At 45.7% G+C, this 14,099-nt stretch overlaps 1 protein-coding gene across 2 annotated transcripts in view; it reads right to left on the reverse strand.

The window, feature by feature from the left end:
- The window catches only part of uroc1 (urocanate hydratase 1), an 80,919-nt gene that overhangs the window by 12,880 nt on the left and 53,940 nt on the right, over positions 1-14,099 (reverse strand). Inside the window, exons 13-17 of one of the 2 annotated variants that reach the window (XM_072581762.1) lie at positions 13,941-14,013; positions 9,493-9,614; positions 5,094-5,167; positions 1,961-2,059; positions 449-548 (exon numbers count right to left, since the gene is read on the reverse strand). In XM_072581762.1, coding sequence (XP_072437863.1) covers positions 449-548; positions 1,961-2,059; positions 5,094-5,167; positions 9,493-9,614; positions 13,941-14,013 — 468 coding nt within the window. The remainder of the gene's footprint in view (positions 1-448; positions 549-1,960; positions 2,060-5,093; positions 5,168-9,492; positions 9,615-13,940; positions 14,014-14,099) is intronic. The other variant, XM_072581763.1, reaches the window with a different exon arrangement.

The raw sequence follows: 14,099 nt of genomic DNA on the forward strand, positions 1-14,099 counted from the left end.
CGCCAACTTTAAGGGCATTTAAACGGTCATTGGATAGACACATGGACGAGAATGAAATAGTGTAGGTTAGATGGGCTTCAGATTGGTTCCACAGGTTAGTGCAACATCGAGGGCCGAAGGACCTGTACTGTGCTGTAATGTTCACTGTTCTATGTTCAATGAGACACAACTGGAGATGTTTAGGGATCAATGCGCAGGATAACAGCACAGCAATAGGCCTTTCACAGTATCAATGAACTGAATGGTCTCTTCCTGTGCTCTAAGATTCAAGGGTAACAGAAATTTGAAAACAAGGATTAATGGATCTTGGTTCAGTAAGGCATCAAGTTATAAAATCACAGCGGGTAGATGGATGAGAGGTAGGACAGGCTTGATGGACTGAATGGCCCCTTCATTTCTATGGACACCGATGGTCCTTTATAGAATCCATTCAGTGAATGGTACCAACCTGCACAAAATGCTGACCCATCGTAAATATTTGAGGTTTCTCTGAAGGGGCTGTCAGTTCCACTGACATCATGGTGGTCTCGGCTAATCACCACAGGAGCCTGCCAAGGTAGACAGAGATTAGAATGGGATTGCTTTGTATAAAATGTAATTCTGAGAGGTTATAATTATCAGGAATAATGGAACAGTGTGCGACACCTTTCTCTGGATATGAATAGACTGAGGAACTTAGAAAACATAGGAACATAGAAAAACAGTAGCAGGAGTTGGCCATTCGGCCCTTCAAGCGTGCTCCACCATTCAATATGATCACGACTGATCTTCTAATTCAATCCCCTCTTCCTGCTTTTTCCCCCTTTGATCCCTTTGGCCCTAGAAATTATATCTAACTCCTTCCCACAAACAGTCAAGGTTTTGGTCACAACTGCTTTCTGTGGCAAAGAATTTTACAGGCTCCCCTCCCTCTGAAAAAAGAAATTTTATTTTAAAAAATCATTTCTGGGATTTGGGCATCATTGGCTGGGCTCAATATTTATTACCTGTCCCTAGTTGCCCCTTGAGAAGGTGGGGGTGAGCTGCCTTCTTCAACTGCTGCAGTCCATGTGCTGTAAGTAGACCCCCTTAGGGAAGGGAGTTTCTCAACATCTCATCCCTAAATGGCTGACTCTGCATCCTTAGACTGTGACCTCTGGTTCTGGATTCCCCAGTCATCAGGAACATCCTTCTTGCTTTACCCTGTCTAGACCTGTCAGAATTTTATAGGGTGCTATGAAATTCTTCCTCATCTTTTTAAACCAGTGATTAGAATCCTAAACTAATCTCGGAGCAAATTACTTCAGATGCTGGAGTCTGTACTGAAAATAAAAAGCACTGGAGATCACAGCGAGCAAATGTTTTGAGTGTAGCTGACTCTTCGTCAGACACTCCATGTCAGCTGTGATGAAGAGTCATTTAGACTCAAAACGTTAGCTTGCTCTCTCTCTCCATGGATGCTGCCTGACCCACTGGGATCTCCAGCACTTCTTGTTCTAACCAATCCAGTCTTTCTTCATATGTCAGTCCTGCCATCCCAGGAATCTTTATTACACTCCCTCCATCACCAGACCATCCATCCTCAGATAAGGAGACCAAAACTGGACACAGTACTCCAGGTGTGGTCTCACCAAGGCCCAGTCCAATTGCAGCAAGATGTCCCTGCTCCTGTACTTGAATCCTGAGGGGTAACTGCCAGTCAAATCAGAAAGGAGTGAATGGGCTAGAAATAAATAGGAGCCTTCAGTTATGTAGAGAGATAGGAGGAGCTGTGTTATTCTCCTTCCAACAGCAAAGGAGGATTTAATTCAGATGTTCAAAATTAAGAAGAATTTCCATAGGATTTTTCAGTTAACTGCACCAGTATCCATTTGCTTTTGTGGTCTAGTGTCAAGCTGTACTTTAAATGTCCCTGGGAACATGTGTTGGGATGTTTGATTTTTATTAAGGGTGCTACATAAATGCAAGTTTTTGCTGTTACCGTGATCTTGCCTGCAGCAATTGCCCGGTTTATTGCAACTGCTATCTTCACACGTCCTTTCTGATCCGAGTACAGAATCCGAGCTTGAGAACCGACAACCTGGCAAATGCAGGCAGGAAATTTCAATCAAAGAAAGTCTGACTAATTCCTCACCCACAGAACTATTCTAGTCAAAGATTTCCACCCCCTCCCTGAAACCTTCACACCCTCCTGGAAGTGTAGTCCCCACAATTCCAGCTGAGGCCAGAGCATATTCCTACAAAGTTTCATTATACCATCGCTGCTTTCCCACATTACATTGTATACGTTATGAGGGTGGGTTTATGATGGAGAGTAACACATGCCTTCAATTCCCACATCAGCTCAGGTTACCCCAAAGGACTCCCCTTCTCAACCTCTCCCCTCGCCTGAGGCACAGTGACCCTCAGGTTAAACCACCACCAGTCCTCTCTCTCTAACGAGAGAGTTGAACTATGGTGCCTTTATTTTTGCTATGTACGTTAGAGGGAACAGCAGTCACTGTGTACATTACAGAGAACAGCAGTCCCTGGGTATATTATAGAGAATAGCAGCCCCTTGGTATAGTGTAGAGAATAACAGTCCCTGTGCATGTTATAGAGACCAGAAGCCTCTGTGTATATTGTACAGAATAGCAGCCCTCCATGATTCCCTCATTAAGTCCTTCAGACTAAATGGTAACATGGGCCCCAGTTATGCCTGCCTCTTCGTCAGGTACGTGGAACAGTCCATCTTCTGTAGTTACACTGGCGCGATCCCCCACCTTTTCCTCCATTACATTGATGACTGTAATGGCACCACCTCACGTTCCCACGAGGAGGTTGAACAGTTCATCAACTTCAGAACAATCTTCCACTCCAACCTCAAGTTCACCTGAACCATCTCAGACACCTCCCTCTCCTTCCTGGACTTCTCCATCTCCATTTCTGGGAACCGACTCAACACAGACATCTACTTCAAACCCACCAACTCCTACAGCTACCTGAACTACACCTCCCCCCACCCCAGAAAAATGCTGTCCCTCACTCCCAATTCCTCTGCCTCCGCTGCATTTGCTCCCAGGTGGACACTCCAGAACATCCCAGATGGCCTCCTACTTCAAGGACTGCAATTTCCCCTCCCACGTGGTCAACAATGCCCTCTAGTGCATCTCCTCCACTACCCGCACCACCCCACCAACCTCCGGATACAACGCATCATTGTCAGCCATTTATGCCACCCACAGTCAGACCCCACCACCATGGATATAGTTCCCTCCCCACCCCTATCTGTGTTCCGCAGAGACTGTTCCCTCCGTGACTCCCTTAGTTAGGTCCATGCACCCCACCAACTCACCCTCCACTCCCAGCACCTTCCCTTGCTACAGCAAGAGGTGTAAAACCTGTGCCCTCACCTCTCCCACTCACCTCCGGTCAAGACCCCAAAGGATCCTTCCACATCCAGCAGAGATTTTTCTGCATGTCCACACACCTCACCTACTGTGCCCGTTGCACCCAATGTGGTCTCCGCAACATCTGGAGGATGCCAACTCACGGAACGTTTTAGGGAACATCTCTGGGACAGACGCACCCACTCCCACTGCCCCATGGCTGAACCGTTCAACTCCCCCTCCCACTCTGTCAAGGACATGCAAGTCCTGGGCCTCCTGCACCGCTAAATCATAGCCACCCAATGGCTGGAGGAAGAACGCCTCATCTTTCATCTTGGGGCCTTCAACCAAACAGCATCAATGTCGATTTCACCGGTTTCCAAATCTTCCCCCCACCCCATCCACCTCATCCGAAATCCAAAACTCCAACTTGGAACCGCCCGCTTGACCTGTCCTACCTGTCCATCTACCTTCCCACCTATCCATTCCACCCTCCGCTCCGACCTATCACAATTACCCCCAACCTACGTCCACCTTTCGCCTTCCCACCTACCTTTCCCTGAGCCCCACATCCACACCCCTATCTATCTCTCGGCCCTCTTACCCCTCCATATTCCTGATGAAGGGCTTTTGCCCAAAACATTGACTCTCCTGCTCCTCAGATGCTGCCTGACCTGCTATGCTTTTCCAGTGCCACACTTTTTGACTATAAAACAGAATACCAGACCCTGTGTATAAAAGAGAATAGCAGTCCCTGTGTATATTAAAGAGGATAGCAGTCCCTGTGTATTTTAAAGAGGATAGCAGTCCCTGTGTGTATTATAGTGAACAGCAGTCCCTGTGTATATTAAAGAGAACAGTAGTCCCTGTGCATATTAAAGAGAATAGCAGTCCCCATGCTAACATTTCTTGCTTTTCTTTTGTAAATGCATCACAGTTGGATCCCTCCTATGATGTTAATTAGACTATCACAGTCCCCATTCAGTGTGTTCCCCTGACTGCACTCAGCTACCTGCTACCTACAAACTACTGAGGCTTAACAGGAGAAATGAGATCATTCCTGGTGAATTCAAAAGTTGAGCAAGTGACAGTCTTAGATTAGATTACTCACAGTGTGGAAACAGGCCCTTCAGCCCACCAACTCACCACCCACCTTACACTACAAGCAATTTAGCATGGCCAATTCACCTGGCCTGCACATTTTTGGATTGTGGGCAGAAACCAGAGCAAACCCACACAGACATGGGGAGAATGTGCAAATTCCACACAGAGATTCACCTGTGGCGGGAATTGAACCCAGGTCTCTATCACTGGGAGGCAGCAGTGCTATAACCACTGTGCCACCGTGCCACCCAGTCACTTCCTCTCGCCTCCTCTCTGAGCACCATCAGGTGTATCAGTGACTTCTCCAGTCCTTAACTGTCAGGTCTGTGAGAACAAAACTCCTCAGCTTGAATCCTGCTTAAGGGAAACATCAGGCAAGAACCCTGCTCCTAATCACTGCCTCATGACCCAGGCTTCACTGTCCGTTTACCAGACAGTCCACCCTGCAACTCGGAGCATTGAACACACACACACACACACACAGACTGCCTGTCAGGAATAGCCTTTCTGATGATAGCAAAGGTCGGTGGGGTGGGGGGTGGGAGCGGGGTAGAGAGCTTTCATTATCCAGGGAATAATCTCCAGCTACAGCCAACAGTCTCTGAATGGAGGGAGAAAGAGGTAATTTCAGGTTAAACGTACCATGTTGTGTTTTGCAGCCTGTCTGATCCAGCGGATGTTGTCTGCGTATTGTTGTTTAACGTAACTGCTGGTTTCTGGAAGGCAGAGCAAGGGACAACAATGTCACAGTGAGATCTACACAACAGATGTAGAGAGGCATCTAGGACATGATTTATACTTCAGTCCAGAATTTCCTGATCCTGTCCGATATCTCATGGTCCCAGTGGATATTAATGGCAGTGTAGACAACCCAGCTCTCAAGGCAGCTTCATTGTTCCATGCTGTCCCTGTCCTGGGAGTGTTTGATGGGGGACAGTATAGAGGGAGCTTTACTCTGTATCTAACCCCGTGTTGTCCCTGTCCTGGGAGTGTTTGAGGGAGGACAGTGTAGATGGAGCTTTACTCTGTATCTAATCCCGTGCTGTCCCTGTCCCTGGGAGTGTTTGATGGGTGACAGTGTAGAGGGAGCTTTACCCTGTATCTAACCCCATGCTGTCCCTGTCCTGGAAGTGTGATGATGTGACTGAAGAATAAATGTGCGTCTGGCAATGGTTCTGAGACTCAGAATGAATTTAAAACAACACATTTGTTTGAAATTTGGTGTCATGTAATTCCTTCTGCCAAACTGATCCCATTAGCGATGTTCCCCTTTTCATCCTCACCGATCCCCAATGGCCTTGACTCTTGAACTTTATTCTTCGGGAACTTAAAAGGGAAAAAAAAAGGACAACTCAGTGTGTCTGAGGTGCTGATTGTGGTTAAGTTCCCTTCAGCTGTTGTTAAACCAGATGAACTTCTGTCACTCTCTTGTTCTCTGATGTTAACATCTGGAACTGTTACTCTGGGATTTCAACTGAATCAAGCCAAAGATATTTCTGACTCTCTAATACATGAGGGTTTAATAAGCTTCCATTAAGCAGTGACAAATTGTGTCCCGTTGTGAGCTTGCTATCGAGGAGAGAGTAAATTAACAAGTCCGTTTGAATTTCAAATTTTCAGGGTTAGTTGACAGGAAATGAGTGAGAACACTGCAGACTGAGACCAATGCCTGCATGTGATTAGAATTAATTGACATTCAAATGTTACCTTTCGGCACTTAAATGTAACCTTTTGACATTTGAATGGTTTTACCTGTGGAAGTGTATTAATTTCTGTTAATAAAACCTGCTGAACATATTTTGGCAATAACAGAATTGGTCGTAAATCTTTCATGGAGGTTGCATGTTCCTTTGCTTTGTTATTGAGGTTTTTGTGGGTTTTTACCTTCTCCTGGCATAGGTCCAATTTCAGAATGTAAAGAACAACTGCACAGGAGGCCATTCAGCCCACTTCAGTGAACTGTCTCTTTGAAATGAATGATCTCATAGTTTAACGTGTTTCCTTCATCAAGAGGTCAGTATTCAGGAACATTTTTTTAAATAACCATCTCTAGTCATAAGTTTCATAGGAACAATGGAAAAGTTCCAAAAAAGCAAAAGAGATGTGGTATTCTGTTTTGAATGGGGATGGAACCAGATACCACCGCTGAGTGACTTTAACTCCCTTGGTAACTCCCCAGAACTGTTTTCCTGCATGTGTGTCAATTGGATTTACAGATATTCCTGCAGATTTCATCCGATGACCTCCCAAACAGAAATGGCCCTCCCCACGTTGCCCAACAAGGCACATGGTCTCCCCACAACCAATTGGAAAACAGACAGGTTGCTGGCCAATCAGATGGTTCTTCCCTCCCAGTCAGTGTTTTCTTCCCTCATCCCTGGTGTTTACTAAATGAAGAAATAAGTAAAACACAATTATTTTAACATTCCACCATTACCACCACTGAATTTGCACTATGAACAGAAACCCAACTGGACTCACCACATAAACACAACAGCTACAAGAGCAGTTCAGAGGCTGGGTATCCTGTAGTGAGTAACTCACCTCCTGACTCCCCAAAGCCTGTCCACCATCTACAAGGCACAAGTCAGGAGTGTGATGGAATCCTCCCCACTTGCCCTGGATGGGGGCAGCTCCAACAACACTCAAGAAACTTGACACCATCCAGGACAAAGCAGTTACTTGATTGGCACCATGTTCACAAACATTCACTCCCTCTACCACCGACCCTCAGTATTAGCAGTTTCCAGCAACACATTTTTAAGCTCTGATCTCCAGCATCAGCCATCCTCACTTTTTCCTAGTGTGTACTATCTACAAGATGCACTGTAGAAACTCACCAAAGACCCTCAGACAGCACCTTCCAAATCCATGACCACTTCCATCTAGAAGGAAAAGAGCAGCAGATACATGGGAACACCACCCGCTGCAAGTTCCCCTCCCAGCCACTCCCCATCCTGACTTGGAAATATATCACCGTTTCTTCAGTGTCGCTGGGTCAGTATCCTGGAATTCCCTCCCTTAGGGCATTGTGGGTCTACCCACAGCACATGGACTGCAGCGGTTCAGGAAGGCAGCCTTCTCAAGGGGCAACTAGGGACAGGCAAAAACCTAGCCACTGATGCCCACATCCCATGAATAAATGAATAAAATAAACCTCCTGGACAGTTGGTAATCGATGTGCCTGTGGTACGTTGTGCCCACCGGATCCTAACTACATGCAGGTCACATTGTGGTCAGATGTTTCCTTGGGTCCAGCTCCAGCAGAGGCTGTGGGGATAAATAACTGGTGTGATCAATCTGAGAGAGCCACAGCAGGGGGAGGAATGGCCACAACCTCAGCTTCCTCCAGTTACTGGGAGGAATGGCCACAACCTCAGCTTCCTCCAGTTACTGCCAAAAACAACAGGTCGAAGGACATTGGAACAGCTCAATGAGGGAGCGATGGGCACAATCGCCCTGTCCTGCTATTCCCATTTATACAGAACCTTTCATGACCTCAGGATCCCTTTGTAGCCAATGATATCCCATTGAATCGTTGTTCTGTTGCAGTTTAGGAAACATGGCAGCCTACTTTTCACAGCAAGCACCAACAAAGAGTGACAATGACCACATAACCCATTGTCATTATCTTCACTGAGGAATCCTTATTGATCAGGACATGGGGCAGAACTCTGCTGCTCTTTGTCCAAGTAATGCCATGGGACCTTATACATCTACTTGAGAGGGTGGACAGCTTCTCAGGTTAATGGCTCATCTGAAGTTCAGCACTGTCAACAGTGCAGCACTCCCTCAGTACTGCACTGGAGGCCGGTTTTAATTTAACTCACAATGTTGTAACTCAAAGGGGAGTGAATTGCCCACTGGATCATAGCTGACAATCAATCTGTACACAGCACGATGCCATAAACTAGCAATGTTGAAATAATACAAGTATGATGCAGGAGGCAGAAGGATAAGCAATTGTAAAGTGTAGAGCTCAAAGGGACCTAGGTATTTCTGTTGATAAGTGACTCAAGGGAAACATGCAGATTCAACAAGCTATTAGGAAGCTGTTAGCTAACAAAATGTTAGTCTTTGAGTACAGGGGTGGTGTTTAGGAACTTACTTAGACTGAACCTGAAATACTGTGTGCAGCTTTGGTCTCCTTGTCACAGAATCACAGGAAGTGTTACAGTGCATCAGCTCTATTACTTAGTGCCAGTCTCCTGTACATTTGCCATACCTTTGACCATTAGTTTTACCCAAATAACCATCCAAGACCCTCTTGAATGCCTCAAATGACCAAGAATGAAATTATTGCCAAAGAAGGACTGCAATGAGGGTTCCTCAGACTTGTTCCCAGGATAGTGAGACTGTCCTGTGAGGAGAAATTGGGCAAAAACTGGGCCTGGATTCTCTAGAGTTTCAAAGAATGAGACAAGATCTCATTGAAAACCACAAAATATTGAAAGGGATAGAGAGGAAAGATGCGGGATCAGATGTTCCCAATGATGGGGTCAGTGAAGGTTGGGTGGGGGGGGAACAATTTAAAGATAAAAGGTCTGAGATGAAGATAAATTGGTTTTGCTAAGAAGGTTACAATTGTTTGGAATTCTCAAGTGGCTGCGGAGTCTCAGTCTTTGAGTCTGATTAAGGTTGAGGATGATAGATTTCTGTTTTTCAGTGGGGTTTAGGGTTATGGGGATGGATTGGGTAAAAGGCATTAAAACATTTAATTAGCCATGATCGTAATGTCTGGTGAGGGCTGAATGGGCTGCTCCTGTTTCTATGGATATGGGTGAGGAAGCTGGGACACGCAGCTGTTTCCACTGGGTGCCTCTAGAGGCAGCAGTCAGGGAGACTTGGTGGACTCAAAACCTAAGGCGACCATGTGGAAGTAAAGTCCCAGATGATTTCAGTTTTTGCCAAATTAATCTGCAGAAAATTTCCGGGCTATGGTGATGCCTATGATGAACAGATAGCAAGAAGAGAGAAGAAATGGAAAGAAATCAAAAAACTTTGGAAACAAGAAGTTGGGAATGCACTAGCTTTTCTTTACCTGCTTCATGTGTGATCTCCTCCAGGACTCCAGTAGCAATGACGTCAGTCTCCATCAGGTCAGCGGGGTCAGCTGAAGTACAAACCCAACGAAATGGCCCAAACCCCAGAGAGAAAATATCGCTATTGGGCAGACAGAGAACATTTATAACATGGTACACCTCTTCAAAGGTCACGGGAACTTCTCAACATCAACCGAAGGACGGGAGAGATACCAAGGGGGATATTGGAACACGAGGAAACCAATCAGCACCTTGAGCCTATAACTTCATTCAATTTGGGATATTCCCTCTGGGATCTTGCCTGTTGATGTTGTGAAGCTGTCACACCAAAGGGCAGTGGAAATCCACTCCAACAAGAAAACAGTGGATATCAGGGGTGAATGGAGTCAACAAGACCAAGATTGATCAAGTTTTATTGATGAGGGCATCAGGTGATCTGGACCAAAGATGGAGGAATGGAGCTGAGTGATAGATCAACTATGATCTAATCTGTTTTATTCCTACACAGAGTGTGGGCATTGCTAACAAGGGCAGTGCTCCTGACAATAGGCAGGGTGGCACGGTGGCTCAGTGGTTAGCATGGCTGCCTCACAGCACCAGGTTCCCAGGTTCAATTTCAACCTCGGGCAACTGTCTGTATGGAGTTTGCACATTCTTCCCGTGTTTGAGTGGGTTTCCTCCAACAGTCCAAAGCTGTGCAGGTTAGGGTGGATTGGCCATGGGAAATGTGGGGTTAAGAGGATGGGTTTGGTGGGGCTGTGTTTGGGTGAAATGCTCTTTGGAGAGTCAGTGCATTCAATGGGCCAAATGGCCTGGCTTGAATTTTAAGCTTCTTGCCTTCCACTACACTAGAGGAAATAATTTCATTCTAATTTAACCCTTTTATCTTTGATACATCTTAGTGTCTCTGTCTGATGTCAGGGCTTCAGCTGGTCAAGTAGGTAGCTGACCACACTACCTCGATACTGGCCCAGCCAGTGGCTCCCACATCCCCTGAACAAATAAAAGACCGAGTATGATACAGCATTATCGACAGTGCAGCTGCTGTAGATTTAATTGTATTCTGCGCTCTGGGTTTAACTAATGTCTGGACAGCTCTTGAGGAGGTACCATTTGTACAGTGTGGCCCCAGTTGGCAAACCAGTTCATCTCTGTCGTCATGTCAGTGCAGAAAGAAGAGTCAAAGAAAAGGGAAGTGGCAGTGTTTGTGCCTCTGGGTTTGAATTCCATTCCACACAACCTATAAGATACAGGAGCAAAATTAGGCCATTTGGCCCATCAAATGTGCTCCACCATTCAATTGTTGCTGAAGTGTTTCTCAACCCATTCTCCTGCCTTCTCCCTATAACTCTTGATGCCCTTACCAACCAAGAACCTATCTATCTCTGTCTTAAATACACTCAGTGACTTGGCCTCCACAACCCTCTGCGGTAATGGGTTCCACAGATTCCCCACCCTCTGGCTGAAGAAATTCCTCCTTATCTCAGTCCTAACAGGTGATCCCTTCAGTCTGAGACTGTGCCCTCGAGTCCTACTCTCTCCTACTCATGGAAACATCTTCTGCATACCCACTGTATCCAGGGTTCTCAGTATTCTGTAAATTTCAGTCAGATCCCTCGTCATCTTTCCAAACTCCATCGAGTACAGATTCAAAGTCCTCAACTGCTCCTTGTTTGTCAAGCTTTTCATCCCCAGGATCATTCTTGTAAATCTTTTCTGGATCCCCTCCAACACTAACACATCCTTCCTTAGATATGGAGCCCAAACCTGCTCCAAATACAGTCTGTATAAAACCCTATACAGCCTCAGCAGCACACCCTACCCTTGTATTGACACATTCTCAAAATGAATACGAATGTTATATTTACCTTCCTAATTACCAACTGAACCTGCATGTTAATCTTAAGAGAATCATGATCAAGAACTACCAAGTCCCTGTGTGCTTCAGATTTCTGAACCCTTTCCCCATTTAGAAAATAGTCTCTACCTCTCTTCTTCCATCAAAGTGCATAATACCACACTTTCCCACCCTGTATCCCATCTACCACTTCTTTATCCACTCCCCTAGCCTGTTCAAGTCCATCTGCAGCCTCCCTGCTTCCTCAACACTTAATGTTTTGAGTCCAGTGATCCTTCTTCAGAGCAATTAACTCTGCTTTCTCTCCACAGATGCTGTCAGACCTGCTAAGTTTTGTCAGAAATGTCTGGTTTTATTTTGGATTTCCTGTATCTGCAATATCTCCCCAGTGAAAGTTCCTGTTGAAGCCCCTTTCAGGAAGCACTTACCAGAGCACAACAATACGCTGTGTCAAAATAAATCCCCATGCTGCCTTTTGTATTTCAACCTTTACCATAATTGTGTCCCTCTGGGGAGTGACCCACCTCCCACTGCAAACAGCGTCTCTTTAAACAAAATTAAAGAACAACAGATGGATTATCTGACTAACTGTGAACATGACCGTGTGATTCCAAGAACATGTGTATGTTTTGACGTTGTTAAAAAGTGCTCATCTTGGGCAGATGCCATTTGACTGAGGATCAAAACAAGTCATCCTTCCCTGATGCTGAATACGTGCTGATGTGCATTTTAATAGGATCCAGCATAATCTGTATGGAATTTAAGAAATCCAAGAATGAGACAAAACAATTTGATCCATCAGAGTTCAACTCTGTCAATCTGAACTCTCCCAGGCTGCTGCCCCACAGCATTGTGAAACAATGGCCACTATTGAGACTATACCCAGAGTCTAAATGTTAGAACCCCCAGCCCAGGCAAATGTCAGTCTCATCTCAGGTAGCTGCTGGGGGTTGGCGAGTCTGCCCATCAGATGGGGATAGGGTGGGTAAGGGACAGGGTGTCATGGTGGGAAGGTGAGGGGAGTGGGAGCACCAGGGTGGGGGTGGAGAAGGGCCAAGTCTTAGGAAGGTGGGGTCTGATCACATTAAGAGTGAAACAGTGAGACCCCACTTTCCTGCTTAAAGTCCAAGCTCTTCTGGGCTGTCCTCTTGTTCCGTTAAAACGGGCCAGGTCTGTACCTTTAAGAGAGTCACATGACACCATGCCATGTGAGGATGCAATATAAACTATCCCCCCAGGTGCTGTGCTGTCTTATCTCCCCTTCCCCCAGTGCTTGAACAAAGCAACAGTGTAAACACAGCTCACAATGAGTTCCAGTCACTTATTTTCACAAAGTGCAGACATTCCTTCTACTGTACTTTAAAATACTTTCCCATCTTTGTCCCCAGTAAAAAACCTACAGAAAAATAAACAGGTGCACTCTTCACAAGTCCTTTGAAGAAATAGGTGACATAACCAAGCTCCATTATCATGGAGCTTCCTCCTGAATAGATCACAGCAGACGGCAACCACACACCAACAACAAAGGCTCCACTTCCACCTGAGCTGGCAGCACTGCACTGCACAGAGTGTGAGGGCTTGGCGACTGTAAACACGTCAGCCAATGTGTTATCTGAGTGTATAAGGACAATGCATCTACACGTACCCTTGTACCTATTATCCATGTCACCAGAAAAGGGTTCCCACTTTTTAAATGTAGAAGGGGGCATGTTGTATCGCAGAATAGCTTCCACAGCAGACAGGCTTCAACATATTTAAGATGTTTCATGACATCACAACATGGTACAAAGGTAACCCCCACCCTCCCACCCCCCCACCCCCACCTTCACTCACTCTCAGTGTATAATGGAGTGAGTGTAGTGCCTTCAGTCAGTCAGCTATGTGTGCGTAATAACATCAGTAAACACAAAACTCCAGCCACATGAATAGGTTAGCAATATTGCACTGGTGTTGTAAATTAATTTCAAGAAATCTGTCTCAGCAAGGATTCAATTCCCTGTGGGATGTGGTCTCAGCGAGACCAGGAGGGCTGCAATGTTCACCCAACATCAAATTAAGGAGCTTGTGGATGGCACAAAGATCACGGGAAGGCAATCACCACCGAGGGAGTATAAACTGCTGCACCTGCAGTTGTCTCACAGCAGTCACTCAGACCGAATCAAAACTGTTCATTGGGGTCAGAAAAATGGGCCACAATGACTTTCTGAGGGCAAGAAGGAACAGACAAGACAATCTACCTGCCAGTGGTGGCCACATCCTGAGAATGAATGATTAAACATCAGGAAAGTGTACCCTGGCAGTTGGACTGAGAGCTGACCTCAGGTTGTCTGTAAGGTCAGTGTGTGGTACTCCTGTGTCTGAGCTGCAAGATTATGGATTTACTCCAAGGGCACGAGTACAGACCGACTCATGTCACCTAAACAGATTATTGGTCAGATTATGATTGTGGGATCTTGCTGCGTAAAAATAGGCTGCAGGATTTCCTGAATTGCTAGCACTTCAAAAAGTACATCAGTGACTACAAAGCGTTGGAATGCCCAGAGTCAAAGAATCAATTATAAATGCTTTACTGGCAGTGCCCTAACTCACCCCATTATGTGCTGGACATATGAGGGGAACTTGAATTCCAGTTTTCCACCTCCAGCTTTCTCCACATCAGCACCTGCAAGAGTTTTAAATGAAATGAACACTTTTGAACTCTATGTTTAAAGATCATCTGAAAGAGAAATTTTAGGACTAGGATATCAA

The sequence above is a fragment of the Chiloscyllium punctatum genome, chromosome 12 (assembly GCF_047496795.1).
Source record: "Chiloscyllium punctatum isolate Juve2018m chromosome 12, sChiPun1.3, whole genome shotgun sequence".
Taxonomy (NCBI): Eukaryota; Metazoa; Chordata; class Chondrichthyes; order Orectolobiformes; family Hemiscylliidae; genus Chiloscyllium; species Chiloscyllium punctatum.